Source organism: Monopterus albus, unplaced genomic scaffold, assembly GCF_001952655.1.
Source record: "Monopterus albus unplaced genomic scaffold, M_albus_1.0 scaffold89.1, whole genome shotgun sequence".
Classification (NCBI taxonomy): Eukaryota; Metazoa; Chordata; class Actinopteri; order Synbranchiformes; family Synbranchidae; genus Monopterus; species Monopterus albus.
Window position 1 is genome coordinate 1324276 of NW_018127969.1, and position 21340 is coordinate 1345615.

General features: G+C 39.8%; 3 protein-coding genes across 4 annotated transcripts in view; 2 read left to right on the forward strand and 1 right to left on the reverse strand.

Annotated features, from left to right (window-relative positions):
- Window positions 1–1607: 1607 nt before the first annotated feature.
- ccnd3 (cyclin D3) lies at window positions 1608–5208 on the forward strand. Of its 2 annotated transcripts, none has more exons than XM_020607733.1 (5): window positions 1608–1957; window positions 2051–2266; window positions 3113–3272; window positions 4615–4757; window positions 4988–5208. In XM_020607733.1, the coding sequence occupies exons 1-5, from the start codon at window positions 1727–1729 to the stop codon at window positions 5189–5191; spliced, it is 954 nt and encodes a 317-aa protein (XP_020463389.1). In that variant the 5' UTR covers window positions 1608–1726; the 3' UTR covers window positions 5192–5208. The 2 variants fall into 2 exon arrangements, with proteins under 2 accessions (XP_020463389.1, XP_020463388.1); XM_020607732.1 differs by having other exon boundaries at window positions 1610–1957; window positions 3110–3272.
- Window positions 5209–7665: 2457 nt separating this feature from the next.
- On the reverse strand, window positions 7666–16983 carry nuak2 (NUAK family, SNF1-like kinase, 2). Its single transcript, XM_020607731.1, has 6 exons — window positions 16430–16983; window positions 11730–11850; window positions 11033–11184; window positions 9901–9966; window positions 8783–9035; window positions 7666–8691 (listed from the first exon to the last, which is right to left on the reverse strand). The coding sequence occupies exons 1-6, from the start codon at window positions 16622–16624 to the stop codon at window positions 7691–7693; spliced, it is 1788 nt and encodes a 595-aa protein (XP_020463387.1). The 5' UTR covers window positions 16625–16983; the 3' UTR covers window positions 7666–7690.
- A 1808-nt stretch (window positions 16984–18791) lies between these two features.
- Window positions 18792–21340, forward strand: part of dstyk (dual serine/threonine and tyrosine protein kinase) — a 17182-nt gene continuing 14633 nt past the window's right edge. The window contains exon 1 of the mRNA XM_020607730.1: window positions 18792–19991. Within this exon, the coding sequence (XP_020463386.1) occupies window positions 19796–19991 (196 nt within the window). The 5' untranslated portion in view covers window positions 18792–19795. The remainder of the gene's footprint in view (window positions 19992–21340) is intronic.

Below are 21340 nucleotides of genomic sequence, written 5' to 3' on the forward strand. Positions count from 1 at the left end.
TCTTCCGATGCAAATGACTGTGTCTTCAGCATGAAGACAATTGTATTAAATCAAATGCCATTATTCCTCCTGTCTTGTGAAAGGACAGCGTCAAAGATCACAGTGACTCATTACAGTGCTATACTGTTCCCTGCTGGGGTGAGTTTGCACATTTAAAAATGCACATTAGTAATGATGTAGATGAAGTAATTTCAAAATCTCTGGGCTTCTTGCTGCATTTGCAGTGCAGTATTTACTTGGGGATAAACAAAGATCAGTGCCTGTGTATATTTCATTAGGAGCAACTTTGCTGTTTCAGAGGACAATTTGGATTAAAAACAAATTGAATCCTTGAAAGCTGGTCAGAAATCATTTGATTCTCTCTGTTTAATGTTCACAACTATTAAAAGATTCACAATATAATGAAAGAAGGTTAGCATCGACTTAATTAGCAGGTTGTACCAGTCGTTTAGGTTTGAAAATATTTGCTTTACTACCTGGGTATCCTAATGAAGAAAAATAAAATCTGATGAGCTTTTTTTTACATAACATAGCCTATCTGGCCTTCTCTGACTGGTCAGTTCTTTAAATTGTATCTGCAAACATACCTCACATTGGTGGTTCATTGCGCAAATATTTAAATCAGTAAGAAAATTAATATTCTAATATGAAGCAAGATATCTGGCAAATAGTCCATAGCTCCAAAGAAATTCAATAAATTATGCTGATTCACCAAACAACTCAAGACAAAGTATATATGTGCAAATAAAACAAGTCAATCAAATTCAGCATTATTTCAAATTTTAAGTGAATATCCAATTTCATTTTAATAGGTGCCTGTGATTCTGTCCAAGTTAAGTTGGTGAGGAGCAAACAAAATGGATTTAGTTAGCCTCATTTTACATCAAGTTAATCTTTTCATATAGAGAATGTTCAGGTACGATCAGCTTGTTGGGACAGGGCAGCCATTTTTAAAGGTACACTCCATACCCATCTGCATATGTATATGTTTTGTTAGGCTAAAATTGCTTAAATCGTTTAGATCTGACTTTGCTGATTGTGGTAATTAAGTATGGAGAACCTTAGCTGACTGTAGCTAACTTGTAGTGGATCTAGAGAGCCCGTATATGAGAGTGACAGACTGAAAAATGACTGCACACTGATCTCAGCTTTCGGTTCAGGAGCTAACGCTAGCTAGCAGCTGTAGGCAGATAACCAGTCGGCTCAGACTGAACAATAAAATGGCTGTTTGGACGTAGTTGAAGCATCCGCTACTGTATATAGCTGTATGGTATAGTCTTTCTTTTTCAAATTAACTTATAGATGTAACTTATGTGATAATAAGCGTGATGCTCCAAACATGGAGCATTTGCCCAGAATTCGGCACGCCGTGACGTCACCTTCACATTCTCCACTTATTGATAGACCTGGATGACACATCAAATTTAGTTTGAATAGCACATGCCGTTAAAACCCCCAATTTCTGGCGTTTTAGATCGCTGTAGAAGAAGGTAGCGTTTTGTGAGGTTCCATAATATTTGCAAACTGCCACAAAACAGAATAAATGGTTACGGGACAGTTGAAAAGGCCCTGACTTGGAACGGAAGTTTACCCAACGTTAGCCACTAAAATACGGTATGACAGTGGTATGGCTATAATAACGGATAACGGCTAGCCTACCGGTTCATTAGTATTTTAATGATTTCTGTAAAACCACAGTGGATGTTCCTGTGTTTAACGTCGTCGAATGGATCGTTCTGAAGATAGACAACTTAATGGATCCACAGATAAAAATGATGAGGTAGGGGGTGTTGTGGTTCTCCGAGCCGGCAGTGACCCCACCCTGACTGCTGACCTCAGGGTACTGCACAACCTGAGGGCTCTGGAAAAGACTTGTCAAGTGTACCCGTACTTCGGGACAGTCCAGCCAGACATCCAGCCATATATGAGGAGACTACTGACAGTGTGGATGTTTCAGGTAACCTATGCTATTTCGCCAAAACTGCCCAAACTAAGAGTCAAATTTACAAAATACAACCGACTTAAAGTACACAAGATGGCTCTTCTACAGGTGTGTGAGGAGCAGAAATGTGAGGAGGAGGTGTTTCCACTCGCCGTGCAATACCTGGACTGTTACCTGAGCCGGTTTACCACCGAGAAGTCTAATCTGCAGCTTCTAGGGACAGTTTGCATGTTCCTGGCCTCCAAAATGAGAGAGACTGTCCCCCTGACTGCCAGCAAGCTTTGTATCTACACAGACAACTCAGTTTCAGTCGCAGACATTCTGGTAAAAGATTTAAGTGAAAAGACTCAGAGAGAAGAGTCTAATAATAGCATTAACATTCTTTGCTTTATCTCCCCAGAAACAATGTAGGCAACACCAGTGGTGGAAGAAGTACTCATTGTTTACTCAAGTATAACTGGCAAAGCAATACCACAGTGTAAAAATACTCTTACAAGTAAAAGTCCTGCATTCAAATGTTAAGTACAAAAGTAGCAGCATCACAAAACATCTCAAAGTGCCAACAGTAAATGGAGCTATTGTATTATAATTATTGATACAATACTGTGTACACAGCATTTAATGTTACAGCTGGTAAAAGTGGAGCTAATTTTGACTAAATGCTTTAAATTTGAAGTAATGCTGGGTAGCTTGTGAATTTCCCACTGAGGACCAGTAAAGTCTTATTATAATACTGTATTTTATTTACATATATAAAATGTCTATTATATTTTGTATACATATTCTGAAAAGTAACTTAGTGTAAGGTAGCAGAAAGAAAATACTCAAGTACATATAATAAGGGATAATCACCTTTACTGGCCAAGTATGTTACACACAAGGAATTTGTTTCCGGTACAGAACCATATTTACCTTAAGTACTTGAGCAAATGTACTTGCTTACTTTCCACCACTGGACAACACACAACGCTGTTCACCAGGTCTTGCTATCCTGAACACTCACACCCAGATGTAAACCACTTATTATTATGACATCTGTTTGGGAGGTTTCCCTCCAATGGTCCATATGACTGTTCCCTATCACAGTATGTGTGATAGGGAACAGTCATATGGATAGGGATGTGTGTTGTGATGTTCAACTGGTTCAGAGGAATGTGTGTGTTGCAGCAGTGGGAGATGGCAGTGGTGTCCAGGTTAGACTGGTGTCTGGCCTCTGTAGTACCCTCTGACTTCCTGGAGCCAATTCTTCATTCTCTCCCCTATGTTCGTCCACCCCACCTTCACAACATGCGCAGGCATGTTCACTCCTACATTGCTCTGGCAGCCACTGGTAAGTTTCAGAACCGAGGTACCAGCATATGTGATGTTTTTTCCTAATAAGATTTAACAGAAGACCACATGAATTGGGAGTGGATATGAATATTTAAAACTGTTTTCATTTAGAAGGGTATTATAATACAATAAAAGCTGTTGTTTTATAGCCCTTGTAATTGAATCAGTTGTAACATTTTTAGTTAGTGAGCATTAAATGTAAGTGGTGAAATTAAATAACTTTCTACAGAGTGAACAATGGACACATAGCAGCCCTAACTTAAATTACGTGTGTCAGCAGCTCATTTTGGAGACAGAGAGCTGAGTAGGTGTAATCCTGTATTGTTTGCTGTGAAAGAGCAGCATCTGACTATTTGGCTGGCTGATTTCCCACGAGGCTCTGTGATGCTGCCTGCAGCAACAGGTCTCAGGGATACAGTGGATTAGTGCTATTTTAAGCAGACTATGACATTACAGCCCATAAATGTACGATAATTCCTGGTTCCCGTCACCGTAACCCATTCAAAAAGGGCTTACACCCTCTTCAAGGATTGAATGGCTGGCTTTGTGTCTGCATTTCTCCTGCCTGAAGCAATTAGGATATTGTATCTGATTATCCGGTTTTGGGAAATGTTTGCTTTTGAGTGCTTGCTTTTGTGCGTCAGGGTGTGTCTACACTGGGGGCATCTGTCTGTCTGCCATCTAACCTTTATGACTTTGCCTCACTGTAGCACTAGTCTTTAAATTGACTGTGGCCCTGAGAGCGCCGCAACTTAAGAAAAGACATGAAATAGACAAAAAAAAGTAAATAAAAAAAAAAAAGCAAATACTAAAACAAGCTGAATGTACAGAAAATACAACAAAATGTAGAAACACACAGCAAACTCAGAACACAACCAAACAGAGAATTGCTACAAATAACACAGACAACATCGAAATGTTTGCAGAGGACACTAAAATGTGAACGCAGCTGAGACATGGGGACTCAAGAAGTTGAGTGGTGTTGGGAAAAAAACAGGTAAAATGTAGGTTTTTAAGTTTGGGTTTTGTTTCCTTTTTTCATTCTGATTGCATGAGTCAGATATTATTCCAGATATCTGCTGTTAACCTGGCAGTGTGTCTGTGGCATATTTGACTGTGTTTACTACGTTTGGTTGGGTTTTCTTACTTTGTCATCAAAGTGAATATTATGTCTTTGCATGTTCTGCATTTTGCCTATTTGCATGTGTTTTGCATTGAGCTCTCAGGGCCACTGTATTAAGTAGTTGAAGTAAACTGCAAACTGGTCAGCATATAAAGGAAATACTGTTTATTACTCTTTCATTTAAAGTGCATAGGTAATGTCTGACTCTTATCCCCAGACAGCAGGTTTTCAGTATTCTTGCCCTCCACTGTTGCATGTGCCTGTGTGAGCGCTGCCATGCAGAAACTAAAGTTACTGGATGCTGCTGTTTCCTCTGAGACAGTGATAAAGTTTTTGACCAACCTTTTGGCCATGGATCTGGTAAGTGTAATGTTTACCTGACGATTTCAGGTTATATCTCTTTTGACTTTGCCCCATTGTCAACATTGGCCAGTGTGTTTGTGAACATTTTAGCAAATACTCTGATCAAACAATTTAAGGGTACAAATAGTACAAACTGCTAAATGCAAATTCTGTCTATGTTCTTAGGTGCAACCTTGGCTGTACTTATGAACTCATAGTTGTTTTTCTTTTAATCTGGCCCTGAACAGAGCTCAGTCGTCCTCTGCTCTGAGCAGCTGGGGAGTGTGCTGGAGCTCAGCCTGCCCTCCTGCTTTCAGGGTAGTGTTTGCAGAGCGCACAGCTCAGAGGTCAGCTACACCCCTGCTGACATTCAGGATGTTGTACTGACACCAGTGACACTGGCTCAGGAAGTTAAGCTGAAACACTCCTGCCAGCCTCCCAGCTATGATTAGACAGGATATTACACTGACAGTGTGAGAGAACAAGGAGCTCGAGTTTGAAGCAAATGTGTTTAAATGCCTTTTCTTCTTGATGTTACTTGTTATTTACATGATGATTTTTGAAACTGTTTTGGGACATGGCCAGAGCTACTACAGTTTGAGCAACCAAAATTAGTTTTGAATGTCCGTCCTATTGCTGCTTGTTCTAAAGTATTTTGCAGTTGCTGAAGCAGCTCTGAAAGACTGTAATTTTCATGAATATTTGAAGCTACGTTTATGATATTTACAGCTGATTTGCACTGAATCTCAATAGCAATGTTTGCACATTTGACTTGTGATGGTTTCTGTTCATGTATATTTAGCAATTATCTTTGCTGACTTTGTTGAGAATCTAATTTTAGCTTTACATGACAGTTATGTTTAAACTGAAAAGTAAATGCAAATAATTAAAGAAAAAACATTTTCATAAAGTAGATAAAATGTTACTTTATCCTTATGACAGTTATACTGATGTTTCCCTTGCAGATTTTAAATAAATACTGTTAGACTATGATATTCAACATTTGTCACCAACAACATTAACCAGCGTTTATTCTTTGCTTTGTTTTTATTTCTCAGTATGGTCACAATAGCATGGCAGATCACATGGTGATGTAAATAACAAGCCAGTTCCTTTGGCAAATGTGTTTTTGTTGCAGTCACAGAGAAAACAATACTACAAGAACCTATATGTCTGAAACTTAACAAGGGAAGGAAAAAATTCTAAATCCACATTAAATTATACAAAGATAAAACATACTTTTAAGATTAGTTTTCCCAGAATCTGAATGCATGGTTTTCCATCTTACACTTCAATAATAAAGTATTGTTTATGAGTGACAAGGAGTTGTAGCTTCATCCTTAATACAATCCTGCAGATTCCAGAAATTTCAAGAATTCCAGTTGTAATTAGGGAATTCCTAGTTTGTTTGCATTTGTATTGGCATTGCACTCTTGACTAGCTTCATATTATGTCAAAAAATACATTCTTTACATTCCAGTTTTAATAAATGGCATGCTTTGCAGATTCTTTGCACTTCCGTGTGCAACTTTTGCCAAACTCAAACGGTTATCAGGTTTGGATGGTCTGATATTTTGCTAAAGCACCGGTTTGATCTTCTTATTTAACACCAACATGCTGATGAACTTTCATACAGAAACAAGAACATATTTATGTAACATTCTCCAATCACCAGGGAGTATTTCATGAAACAGGAACAGGACGTCAACCAGATCATTATAAAGAGTGATGTGCAATATCTTGTCCAACTAAATGATCATGATCGATGTGCATAATTCATAATTTTACTCTTAAAACTAATATATGTTTGAGTCACCAGGCTGTAGCACAGTACTTCTGAACAGTTAATCCAGCTTTGTGAAAGGTGTCTAGATATTTTAAATTAAATGCAAAGTTCAAGATGCCTGAACTCCTTGATGGATCTTTCATCTGAAAGGTTGCACGTTAATACATGATACAGTGTTTGGCTAGGGCTCATGGTTTACTGTCAAATACACAATGCTCCTTTTTAAATTGTGACAAAAAAAACTGAAGCAACTTAATGAGCCCTACCTTTACTGTGAAACCTGCATTCAGAGAGCAAATGGCCAACCGTACTTTTGTTTCAGTACAGGCTTGGAAGCAAAAGCAGGTTGTACTGGTTGCACTTGTTGTTAGTCATATCTGTTATGATCCAAATATAGGATGAGTCATTACAAGAAGAAAAAAACAAAAACAAAACCGCAAACAATTTAAGAAAAACAACCACTGAAGCCCATGTTACAAATACAGATCCTCTTGCCATGTTTGCTAGCATTTTGAATAAAGATACACAAAAAGGTCCAACAACAGTCCTTTGGTGTTCAAGAAATGCCAATTTCAAAAACTCAGCAAAAGCTGTAGTATATGGTACATTAACATATCCTAACATTGAACCTGTGTTGCTGTTATCCTAGAAAAACAAAGTTGATATGAGTGGTAACTATCACAGAGCTAGAGTCCAGAGGAACGACAAAGTCCTTGACTCCCCAAACTGTCCTGTCAATAATGAAAAGACAATGGCTACTTGGCTTCAACATATGCTGCTGTTGTAAATGAGGCAATATTGAAACAACAGTCCGACTGTGACAGCTTCTTACTTTCTTGTAATTCAAGTAATATCTCCTACAAACTCAGACCAGTGTTTTGGTTTCAAGCCGACTTTTCATTAACTACACTTTTCATAGTAAGCTCTTATGTTGAAAATTAGAGCTCCTAACTGACCGGCAGGATTGTCTGTCAGTCACCATTTAAAATGCAGTCTGGTGCTCAGCAAAACATCTCCTCCCTTTTTGGTACTGTGCGATTCCTGAAGTTAGCCAAACTGATACACCGTGCTGGTGTTTCACGTGAAGCACTTTGGCCGTCACATCTTCAGCAGTTTACAGCCCTTTGAAATTCTCAATGAAAACCACTTCTTTTGTCATTGTCCTTTACTCATTACTGGTTTTCAGCTTGCTGACCATGGCCTGTTTGTAAGCCTGTGTTACATTATCACAGTCATTGATGGAAAAAGCACTGTCAGCCACTCCAGAACCATAGCAGCTCCAGGGTCTAATCAACCCATCCCCATCTTCTTGGATGTCCAGCAAGTTGTCGGCCGACACACATCCTCTCATGCTAGCCTTGGCTGGTTTACCCATTTGTGCTGGATGTCCCACCCGTTCAGGTAGATCCAGCAGGTCGAAGGACTCTGAAGACAGAATGCTGTCCTCGCTGATGGCCCCATTTGGCCTTGACCTGCCACCTCCACAGGGTAATGAAGCTGCCAGCTGGTCTAGAGAGCCAAACTCCTGCAGTCCACCTGAGGAAAACTTCCCATTGTGCTTCAGGATGCCCTTCTTATAAGTTGGTCCTGCAGGGCGCACTGTGGTTTGTGGTACCCAGCCAAAGTCACTATTCTCAGGAGAGGAGGAGTAGTACCCCGATTCTTGCTCTGGTGGCTTCTTGAGGATACCTTTGCGTGGCTGCAATGTGGCCACAGGGGCATTAGATGACTCAGACAAACCTGCAGCTGGAGTTTCACTCATCACTTTCTGTTTCGCACTGTTGCGTCTCTTTAGAATACTCTTTGAGGGACGACTGTCTGTGCTTTCTTCATGAACTGTCTGAGAGACATTGTTTTCCTTTCTTGACCTTCGTAGAGAGCGCTGCCTGACTACATCCCCTCCACTAGCCTGTGAGCGAAGCAAGCAGCGCACCTTCGAGCCGTTCTCCAGCAAAGGCCTGGATGTTCGTCGTAGCCAACTTGCAATACTGGCCAACCCTGCAGAGTTTGATGTTGACGAAGTGGTCTGTACTGTACTGCTCTTTCTCTCATACAGTAAAGGTTGCTGGTAGCCCCAGTTGAGCCACCAGTGTCCTGCAATTTCCTCTATTGTAGCTCTGCGCTCCGGATTTACCATAAGCATCCAGCGAATAAGCCCACATGCGTCTGAGAGAAGCAGAAGGGAAAAAAATTATTTTGTGCTCATCAAGGTAAACTGACATTGTCACTAACAAAGTGTGTAAACTGGAAGGCTCACCGGAGGGGTTACTTGGTTTATGGTAGTTTCCAGTACTAATCTGCTGGACCAGTGTCTTATGGTTGTTTCCATCAAATGGCATGGTGCCATGAACCATTGTGTATAACAACACGCCGAGGGACCAAGTGTCTACCTCAGGCCCACGGTATGGCCGTCCATTGACGATCTCTGGGGAAGCATACAGAGGGCTGCCACAAAAGGTTTGAAGATATTCATCACCATGGTAGAGGTTTGACAAGCCAAAGTCTGCGATCTGCAAGAACAAGGAATAGACGTCAGGCTCACTCAAAGAAGATTTTTGTGCCGTCCCCAGATTAGTGTAGAGATTATCTAACCTCCTAAAACATTTCCATATCAATCACTAGCCCTCATCAGTTACTCATAACAATGCTCTGATTTACGATATTACCGTTCCTGTGGCGAATCACCCTTTCATTGCACATGCATTTTATTTTTTGTCATATTACAATTTACACATAAAAGTCTCTGGTAGCACTTTATTTTACAGGTCCACTATTTCTTCAAAGTTTCCTGCAAAGAACGCTGTAGTTCGTTATTAATTACTGAAAAATAGGGGCAAAGTTTTCTTAGTTAGACCACTGAGTTCTGCTAAGTTTATTATTGGTTTCCAGATAAATTTCCATGAAAGAAATTGCTCAATGTAAACCCCAGTTAGTATTTATTGTATATTTATTAATTATTCAAACTGGTATTCTTCATTTATGCTGAATTGGATGGTTGTTTGTACACTAATGTAACATTGTGCATGTGTAGCTCACCTTCTGTGAGTTTGTGCTAGCTTAGCATTTAGAAATAACGAAGTGTACCAACTGGTCACTCTCCAATTGTACCTGTTATTAGCACCAAAATCTATGGTTGTTTTTTTTTTTTTTGCAGGAAACATCTTAGGAAATTATTTGGAAATAAACTGAAATTTACAGACCTGTAGAATAAAGCGCTACTTTATCTTACCAACCACTAAATATCTTCATTTATAATCCTACTGTTATGCAGTTAATTACATGCCAAAAACCCTCAGGCAATATCTTAATGATTATGAGCTGAGCCCATGTGCATGGTACAGGTATTTGAGTGCAGGGCATGTGCTTCACACATACCTTAACATTGTCTTTGCCATCTAGTAAAATATTCTCCAGTTTCAGGTCCCGGTGTACTATTCCATTCTAGGAGGATAAAAGCATAAAAGCAAAGATATCAGTTTTGTCTAACAGTTTTTTTTTTTTTTTTTTTAAACAGTGATACTATCTAAACAGACCATTATTCAGGTTACTGGAAATTGTCTATGTGTGATAAAAGGATTTGTTTTTCCTAGGTCAGAATGGATTCTTCCCCAAGTGAAGATTTTTTTCCCCTGGTATGTCAGCTATGCCCCATTGTCCTTCGCTCTGCAGGGGGGCATGCCTTTGACTCAGCCAGAGTGTGAATTTGTTGTCCTTTCAAAAAATTCAGGTCAGCTACTTCATACATATGGGCACCTGTTGTAGCAACAGACACATTCTTTGTTGCTTTGTGTTATGATACTTTCATGTATTGTTAATGGGCTTTACCCCTATGGAAAATTAAATATATAACAAAACATCAGGTCTCAAATCAAAGTGAAAATAGACAGATGGCTCCCAGAGAATATGACAGAGCAGTTCACGCTGTAAATATCGTCCAGCATAAAGTCTGAGCCACAGTAAAATATAGTGTACTCTAATGGCCATAATTACACAGCTCTGGAAGATGGGAACAACTAATTGTGTGTGTGTGTTTGCACGGCCCTTCTGTTCCATCAAACCCTCATTAAACTATGAGACCAAGCGTGTGTGAGTGTGTGTGTGTGTGTGTGTGTGTGTGTTGGGATGGCTGGCCTTTAGCCCTGACGCTAGCTATCTACAGACCAACTGTTGTTCTCCCCATGCATCGTTCTCACAGGCTCCCTGTTCAGATCAGCAGGCTGACAGTGAATGATGCCTGTTATGTAACTTTGGGGGTGTCAGTGCCCTGGGAAAAAAACAAACGCTGAGCAGCTAGTCTGAGTGGATTTCTGCATCATTAGGTTGACGTAGCCGCCGAAACTGAATACTTGGCAGGGATAATATACTGCACCCTGACATAACTACAACTTTACTTTGTACACAGGACTTATGAATACACACATCCTGATAATTTCCCTGCGTTTCTACTTTCTGTAAACAATTTTATATGTTCTGTATGAAAGCACTGAATTAAGAAAGACGGCCTTACCTGATGGCAGTAGTGCACAGCTGATACAATTTGCCTGAAGAAGTGCCTGACCTCCTGTTCAGAGACGTGTTTCTTGTCACAGATGTAGTCATACAGGTCTCCCTGGCTGGCATACTCCATCACAATCACTATTTTGTCTTTGTTTTCAAATACTGAAAGACCAAAAATCAAACCCCTTTTAAACATTTCAATTCCAACTGATCATGCAAAAAAAAAAAAAAAAAACAGAAATTATTTGAAACTCCAAACACTTAAAAGAGGACACTGGACTGTGAGGAGCCTTTACATGACTAACACATGTTTTGTACAAAGATGTGCCTGCATTTAAAACTGATTTCTATCTTCCTGCACAACCCCTAGGTCACACCGATGAGGATGGTGACAGTACTGCGAGGTGACCATCTCATCAGGCGTGAGGGGCTCTGGAAGACACTAGACTCAGCACATTATCTTGCAGTGCTGGCTGGGTACAGCAAGGTATCAGCACTTATGTAACCTAGCATTGGTCCTTCAGCACAAATGCTCGCATGACCAAACTCTGAATCTCAAATAGAAACAAAGACACGTTGTTTGCCAGGTGCCACATTTCACTCCTCATGTGGCTCAGAGTTTAAACCACCTCCTAAAGGTAAACAATTAAATTAAACCCCAAACACACCCACTAAACAACCATTATTACATTTTTTTAATCCTCTACCTTCATATATGGTGATGATGTGCGGGTGGCAGAGAGAGGACATGATCTCGATTTCTCTACGAATATGAACCAAGTCTTGCTCATCCTTGATCTTCTCCTTTCTGATGGACTTTATGGCAACCTTAGAAAGAAAAGGAATATTTAAGATTAGGAGAAAAATGTATTTTAGTTTGTGTAAGTATTTAAAAAGTGAGATGATTCCAGGAACGTCAAAGGCTGAAACTTTTAATGAACCTCAGCCACTGTAGCCCAAAGTGACAGCTACAGGATAATGGTAAATACTAAAAGACAGTGGGAGGACAAGTTGAGATGAGTCAGTAAACCAGCTTGATCAGTTAGACAGCAGAATTTGAGGTTTGTCAACAGTAGCTTCCATGAGCTACTGGGCGTTCTACACCAGACCAAGCAGCAAAACCTTTGAGAGATGAGCAAGGGTGTTTTTAATTAACACAACATAACTCCACGTTAAGGATATTAATTAATACAGTTGTCAGCAGCTGCACTGCTGTTGTTATAGAAGTCTGTACGTTAATATAATACAGGAGATCAGACCTGTCCGTTTAGTAGAAAAAGAATCGTCTTTCATCTAAAGGTCATCTTGTGAGAGGAATAATGGGTAACGAACCGAAAACTGCTGCGTTGTTTCAAGGCAGAGGGAATGCCAGGTCAAATGCTGTTTGCTCTAATAACATCTATTGTCTGCTGCTGTGTCTGCAAGGCCCATACAATAAGGAAATTTAAATCTGAATAGTATCTTTTGTGGTCCGTATTCACAGACCTACCACATAAAAGCTTTTGACAAGTCGGTATTCACGTCTTTAGGTTGCATTTGTGTATTGGAAGCTCAGATGCCTGGGATTCCTCTGAGCACTGAGTGCGTCATCAGTCTAACCCAGGGATGAAGGACATTATGAGGTACCAGACGACACTGGTGGAGGGGTGTCCTTGTTTCCTGTCCTCTCTAACCCTCCAGACTGCAGACACAGGGAAATGAGTAAAGCAGTGCCTTGTCATATCAACTTCAACATGACTGTGTCCTGTCATGAGTCACTGTCTGCCATGAGTGCTCCTCCTGGTCAGTGTATTCACACCACACAGACCTTTATCCTGTGAACTGAGGTTTCCTGTGAACTGAGGTTTCCTGTGTTTGTTCGCATAGCTGTCAGACGGGTTGCACTCACACTCATGATGAGTTCACACCCTTGTGAGGTTATCTGTGTTTTTGTGTGTGTGCGGTCTTTGTTACAGTCAGTCTGTTTCACACATTAAGCACAGACAGCCTGAAATATTTGATATTTCACACAGTTCTCGTTTACAAACATTTGGAAATGTTTGTTTTTTTTCCCCACACGAGCCAGTTGCACCAGCGATTTCTGACTTAGTTTTACTAAGTGAAGATTTACATATTGCTAGATAAAAGCATCACACAAACACATTCTTATATAAAGATTAGTTGTAACTAAATACTTCCACCCAGTCACACACAGAGGTTTACATTACATACACCTTAGCCAAATACATTTATACTCAGTTTTTCAGAACTCCTGACATTTAATCCTATAAACTATGAACTTATTTTAAGCTGCACTAATAGGCTACCACCGGCTAACCCCGAATCTTACACATATTCTCTACATAGTGTTAGGTATTTTTAGTCAGATAGATATTGGATAGATACTTTATGTATTAGAAATGTTTAGTAGAGATAGGATGTCTAGTTAGACTGTTAAATGCTTAGTCATGCTTATGAGTTTCTACAGGGTACATCTGGTCAAGGATAACTAGAGAGAAGAGTTGATGACTGTCAGCAGACAGGGTGTTTAATATTATTATTATTATGACGTGTAGAACTGTAGCCTTAGCCATAATGTGTTCTTATGTTTAAGTCACGACATGTTACTAGAGGTCGTGAGAATGTTTTTAGCTACACACCACTTAATCAACAGACACACACACACACACACACGTTGATTTGCTTCATGTTTTGACTACTGCTATGGCCAGCTGCAAAGCTGGTAACAGAGACGTCTCGGTTGACGTTTCTGTGTAGTATGGGGCTAGCCCAACCGAAGAGATAAATGTATAGGCCTGGTGGGTTCAGGGTCTTTCATCTTACATCTGCCTGCGAGCAGGATGGAGGTGCAAGATACTTGAGCGTGTAATGTAAATTTTTACCTGTGTTCATGGAATAAATCAGCACTGTTTTGTAGTTACTTGGACTGCCTCGTCTCTCAGAGTCAGTATGGTAAAAAGTACCGGGTACAACAATAGATCACAAATAAATGAAACAAAGTAGTACATTCATTTTAGATTGGTGCTTCTTTTTTGCCACCTAAAACTGTTGTTCCTGGAAGTTATGTTAAAGTTCATCATTCCACATTGACTTCACTAACATTTATTGAACAGCACTAAAGATTAGAGCTGAAACTGTTGGTTATCTGATTAGTTCATCCAACATAAAATGAATCCATATCTATTTTAATTATTTGTTTAACTGTTTCCTGGGAAAAATGCCAGAAACAGGTGAAGATTTGCTGCTCTTTTTGTTTGTTTCTTTTCCATTTGAAATGGTTGATTTGGCAAAATAAGCTAAATTGAAGACACCACCTTGTGATTTAGGAAATTGTGACTGGCATCTTTCTGTATTGTTTGGGGAATTTTTTAGCCAAACAAGTATTGAACAAAGTAGTTAGATAATCATTAGTTGCATTCCTAGTTCTCATGTTTCCTGGCAAACTACTTACACATCACTAAAGTCTTTATGAGCAAAGTTTTAAAAGTGCAACTCAAAGTCGTCAGTCATTAGTTTGAAACCGAGGCGAAGCCGTCCTTTTGCTGGGTCACTCCCTGTGTCAAATTACACATCTTTGTCCAGTATGTTGTCAGTACCAAGGAAGGCAGGTGACAACAAAGCAAATGAATGTTTCTCCAATTTCCATGTTAACTGCTATTTGTCTGGTGTGAATTCAAAGCAAAATATTTAGGTGAATTAATATGTTGACACCTGAACACAGGTTTGTGGTATGAAACTGAAGAAGCTCCCTGCAGGGGACAAATATCATGACGCATATCCTTTAAAAGCAGAGTGCCGCAGATCATGTCTGAAGGTTTAAGAGCAGACAGAGAGGGGCATGTAGACAAGGCTGGACATGTAATGCTGCCTGTTTACTGCAGGTATAAGAGGGAAATTCTCGACACTTGCTTCATTGTCCTCTCAGCGCTTTCACTCATAACAAACATGATATTTGAACAACGCCTTGCTGGCGAAGGGAGATTACATTCAGGCCAAGTATCTATTTTTGTCACTGAATCTGAAACTAGTCCACTACCACAGATGTGCTTTTTGTTTTTGATTATATACTTCACATTTACTGGTAAGAAGTTTCATACAATAGCTCATGTAAACAATGTGTATAACCACATCTGTAAACATACAGAGTGGGTTGCCATTTGACCTTAAACAAATATCAAATACAGCAGGCCTACAATAAATCCCCTGAATTGTGAGAGGTGCTGATTCAACTGTCTGGTCATTTTGTAGGTCATATAGTTTGTGCTGCTGTTGAACTATACTCCATTATGCAGTAGTTGTACTCCACGCATAGCTGTTTAAAAATAAGTCTTATGAAAATGATAGAATTGGATTGAGGTTTAGTACTGGAAAATCTTATATTCATATGAAACTGTTCATTTGTTTGCCAACTCATCTACATCCTTTTGAAGGGTGATCTCAGTCAAGTCTGTTAAATACCTCCCATTTCCCTTTAGGTCAAGGGGAACTGGAATCCACCTGAAAGGCAATTTCCTCTTCTTCCCTCAACCAGGAAAACAGAAAAAAAGTTCCCTAACTTTCCCATCTAAGACTTCCGCCTGAGACAAAGTCACTCAAACTTTCCAATAAAACGCCTTTCCTTGATGCCAATGTAGTGACGAATTTACAGGAATTGGTTTTTGCTTTAGTCCCTATAGGATGACCTCAAATATATATATTTAAAGATATTATGTTACCTATTAAAATAGTGTGTAGTCTTTGACTTTCTCTAATAAAGAAAGCAGCTGTGTGGAAGTTTTGTAGTAATTTGTGGAATTGTGTGCCATGATGTGCAACATACTTAATAGGCGACATTATTCTAATTCAGTTTACACAAGACTGAACTTGTGCCACAAACAAACTTTCTAACAAAGAGAGAATTGTTGACATTATATTACACCAATAAAGTTAGTGAAATTGAAAGGAAAAGCTTACATTAACACATCGCAAATTAAAGTATATTAAACCCGTACAGAGTAGACATAGTGTCGAAAACAAAACAAACAAAACAGCGGAAAACAAGCGCACCCCCTAAAACAAACACATTGAACTCTTGAGCAAACTAAATGTTGTTTGTCAACTGACAAACATTTCAGGAGCAGACACACTTTGTCCTTTTATTTTTACAATTTAGCAATATGGTTCACGGTTTTTACAAAAACATTGAAGACAATGATAGATTGTGGATTGTTTCAATTAAAATCCATGTGTAGACTACCTGTGTGCAGACAATACGTCTTCTAGAAACAGCCATCAACCTGTACCAGGTGGCCAAAGGGGCGCAAACACACAACCCTTAATACTGACAGCTGGTGTGGGCATCGTTAATAAATGTGCTACAGCTGGATCACACGGTAAATCAACTGTAGAGGATGACATTAATCCTTACCAGTCTACCGGATCTTTCCCTGGCTTTCTTCACCTTGCCGTAGGTGCCTTTTCCGAGCGTCTCCAGAAACTCGTACCTGTGCTTCAGGTTGTGTTTGTGGTGGTGTCTCTTCACGGCTTGCTTTTTCACGGGCACCTGGCACGAAGCTGTCCCAACAGGAGGATTTTCAACGGGTGACACTGCTAAACTATCCATCCTTACAAAACCTTGATGTGAGTTTTCTTCTTTTCAGACGCAGGTGAGGCTGTTATACTGTCTTCGTCCCGAGCCCGGGTCGTTGTTGGTGCGCGTTTCCCTGATGATGCGCAGGTACTCGAGATAAAAGTACCAATCTAAGCTCCTCATGCAGCGCCTGTAAGGCAAATTACTACAGAGAAGACAGAAACCGAAACATCCACCCTGAAACCGACAGAGCACTCGTCTCCTTCGCAGAAGTGATGACCTACTACTAACTAACAACATGCACCACCAGCACGCTGGAGGAGGAGCGAGCGCACACCCGGACCGGGCACGTCACACAGTGAAGGGCGTTTCACGTAGTGGACCGCTTGGTGTGTAATACCGAGAGGTGCCGGATTGACCTCGACTCAAAGGTTGCATTACTTTCTATTTCATTTTGGTGAATGTGTCTTGTTTCTCCTTGTATGCTTCCAAGCCTCCAAGTTCAAGCTTTAGTTTTGTGTTATTGACTGTGCAAATGCAGTATCAGACTGAAATATTAATAACTAGGCCTGCAAATAGTTTAACATTAATCATTGTGGATTATAATTTCATTATCAAAGATCCTTATTTTCATAATTCTTAGATTTGTGAACCTGAGATCGGCAATGTCTAAAACAGTTATTCAGTTAGCCTACCGGTGCTGCAGATTTATTTTCTGTCAATTGACTATTGACTTACTGTTTTAACTATAACATTAATAGTAGCGTGTGGCAAATAGAAAGGCTACTTATAGACTACAACTGTAGATGTGGCATAAATCCACTAAATGCAGATCATAGCTCTTGGGTACCTGCTTTTACGATCGGTGTACGAGGAGAATTAGATGAAGCGCACCAACTAAAGATAAATAAAATTGAAATAAATAAATAAAATTTGAGACAAATGGCCTACCTTTAATTTGGGCTTGCAATGGTCTATATAACTTTCCCCATAGCCTACCTGTTTCATAGTATACTTCTATTTATTTACAGTTCAGAGGGCATATTGCACTGCTAACACAGGCACTGTAGTTTAAATGCAGGACTTGTAATGATGGAATCTATAATATTAAGTTAATACCTGAACATTTGACACACACTGCTGTGCAGTTGGTGTGGCCTTTTTGCCTAAATTATCTGCTTAAAAAAAAGAACTGATTAATGAGTGGATGCCTCCTTTTCAACATAACATATTTATTTGTAGCTTATTGAGACTGACTAGAAAATTAAATGCTTAAATATTTGAGTCTCACAGTCCCTCATAAAGCAGCTGAGAGTGCTTGACCTAAACAGACAACCTGTAGTGAATGGAACAAAATGAATTATAGAAAAGAGCAAAAAGTTGGATTAGTAGCTGCAGGCCACTAGAATTCAGCATGCAGTAATCGATGGCAATAATCATTAACAATGGTTGGGCCCTGTGATAAACTGGCAACCTGTCCTGGGTGTACCACACCTCTCGCCCAATGTCAGCTGGGATTGGTTCCATACTGGTATGTTCAGTGTTAATTGTCCCCTGCCTGAAATGTATGTTTCAGTTTCATATTATGTACGTAATTAAAGCACATACAATGTGATATTACTTCAAACTCTGCTGCTGAATATCAGTCATGACAGGATGAACAAACATTGCTGATTTTAGCAACATTCAGATCTGGCCGCTGTTTCATACTTTATGTCTTAATTGACATCCTAACCCACCAGGGAGAGCATATGCTCTTCAGTTGCCTGAGCTATATTTCACTAATTCTTCACTTGTGCATGCAGAGGAACACATGCACAAAATAAATAATGAAAGTGTGTTTGCAGCCAAAAATTAAAATTGGTCCACAAAATGTTTTAATCTCAGAATAGTATGAGCTGCACAAAGTCTTAGGCTTAGAAATGGACAGATCAGAGAAAAATCTGTTATGAGAAGAATAATTTTAAACAGAAAAAAATACATAAATACTGATCAGTTAATCCAGTTGTGCTTGTCTGGACAAATCTTTCCATTTTTGCAATTGTACTTTTTAAATGTAACCAAACGTTTTTAATCTTTGTGAAAAGTTAAACATTGCTCTTATTGAAACATTTCAACCACGCGATGGTGGCCTACAGCAACATACTGTGGCTTACTTAACATTGATTGTTGCTCTATTTCCTACACTTCCCATATTGCAATGCGTCACTCTGGACCCCGCCCTTTCGTACCCTTAACTGGTCGTATTGACTTTCTGTTTTGCAGTGATTTGACTGCTTGGACCAAACTATGCGATTTGACTCGGGCACACCGCGCCCTGCACCGCACTACCACTGGCTGTCCCCTTTATCTTCATCGCCAAAAGAGAAAACAGTCTATTTCTTGCTGCGGTGTCGCTCGCGGTGTTGAAGATGTCTGTTTTCTGTTCCGGGCCAGAGTCCGTTTAGTAAGCCTTTTCCCAACGGATCATTATCGGGATAACGCGACCGTTTTGTCGTGTAAGCTGTTGTTATTAAGAAGCAACTGGCAAAGGGGGACCTCCTCTTTTTAGCACGGAGCTATATGGTAGTGAAACAGTGGCTTGGGATGTGAAGTGAATGGCAATGCATTTTGTTTTTTTGCCAGACCAAAGCGAGGAAGGACAGGAGATGCCATCTAGCTAGCAGTACGTTGTCTGGACCACGGCTAGGTTGCAACACAGACTATTTAGTTGTCAACCCGTCAGTGGTTATCCATTGTTTTTAGACACTCTTCAGTTTGGAACCGGTGTCATCTAACTAACACAGGATGCCAAAAAGCGGCTACTGTGTTTGCTAATTGTTAAACTCTCGTGTCCAGACAACAACATTAAGTTTATCTCGCACTCGAGGCTGACGTTAAGCTAAGCTAGCTGTGCTAGTCAGCTTCAACAGCACAACAACAAAAGCCAAATGCCTAGCCCTTATTCGCTGTCATAAGATCCTGTATGGGCTGTTGTCTGTCCAGCTCTGATACTCCAGTGTTAATGATATGTTAAAGGTGCTTTTTTTGAACTGTAAAATACAGCATCGCATATATAGTATATAAACGAGAGTGCTAACTAATTAATAAAGTATGATCACAGGGTTTATTTAAGCAGCTAAGAAGCTCAGTTTTGGTGTTTGGCATCCGCTAAACTGGTAAATAAAAATAAGGAAAAGTCAACAGCTCAGCCTGTTGTTGACAATGGAGGTAAACACACAACAGAGAATGACTCCTTTAGCTCGGGAACTGACGAGGATATTTAGCAGCTTCAACAAACACTCCCATCAGTTGAAGAAGAACTTGAAAGAGACTAATGCATTCTTCCGAGAAGTAGGGCAGAGCTACAGTAACTCTTGTGCAGCAACCATCAGCTCGGATTCAGCTTCTCTGGAGGCAGGTAGGTTTGAACACATGCAGCATCTAATCATCCTTGTAGTACACTTAAGTGTCACAGTGTTTAAAACAACCAAAATGATTGCGAGAAAAATTCAGATCATATCCACAGCTGTGTTATATTTGCTCATCCTGTTGCGAAACAAAAAGAAAGAACTAAGGCGTTGCTGCTGCCAAGTGATTTCTCCATCAACATTAGACTGAGAAAAATGCATTAATTAGGCTTATGGATTAAGCCCCCTCTCAAAAGCATGAGCAGACTAAGTGCACCAAATATGTTGAAATTTGTGCACTCATAGGTCGGCTGAGAGCTTGGCAGGTCCAGCAGTCATTCTTGTGCCCTGTGCGTGTCTTAGTGACAGGTTTACTTTTACACTGTAGCTATATTTTAGTGGCTCTGAGTCCAATTTCAATATATATCCTAACATTTCACAAGTACTGTGAACTCTCTTCACCATGTGGTTGAAATACTGATTTCTGTGGAGCAGTGGTTAAACACAGCAGTGTTGTTCTGCCAATACAATGTAGTTTGTCACTTGATCAGAGCTGGCATCCTGCACACACACATGGTCTGAAATTTATCATATAGCAGGGGTCGATCTGTAGTTTCTGTGCACGAGTCATGCAGTCAAGCACTCAGCACAGGTCAGTATAAAACACTAGGCTTTAATGTATCATATGATAGGCCAAGGGGTGAGTGCTAGTGAAGAGATGTAAAATTTGAGAGAACAATTACAGTAATACCTGTGTTAGAGAGTAATGCTATAGTATATGAATATAAAGTTGGTCAGTGCTGCTGTCTGCTCGCTTTGTTGTTTAACTGAGAATGTGACTCAGCATCAGAGGATTATGTCTTGTGTTCAGCAGTAAGGTTGTGCTCCCTGTCTTAGGGCTAGATCGGGACATGACAGTCCAAGTAATAATATCAGTTAAATGTTTTAATTTCTCTGTTATGGAACAGGGATCTACTATGTAGTCTGAGAAAGGCACTCTGATACAGAAGATAATAAGGTAAGAAAAGATGAACCTTTATTAGTCCCACAACAGGGAAATTTACACTGCTACAGCAGCGAAAGGATAGGACACAGTGTTCGGAATCACACATAATAGACACATTATTATCCATAGAAACAGTGTTGCTCTAATAATACCGATATCTTAAGTAAAAAATGCCAATAAGATTAATAAAAACATTTTGCACCCTGTACACTGGGTAGTCCCATTATGCAGTCTGTGGGATAGAAACTCAGTGTTTAGAATAATAAAGTGACAGATGATGTAATTATTGGTAAAAACAGTGCAGCCATACTAATAAGGCAAGACTGATATTGCATATTGGTGTGCTGAGTAGCA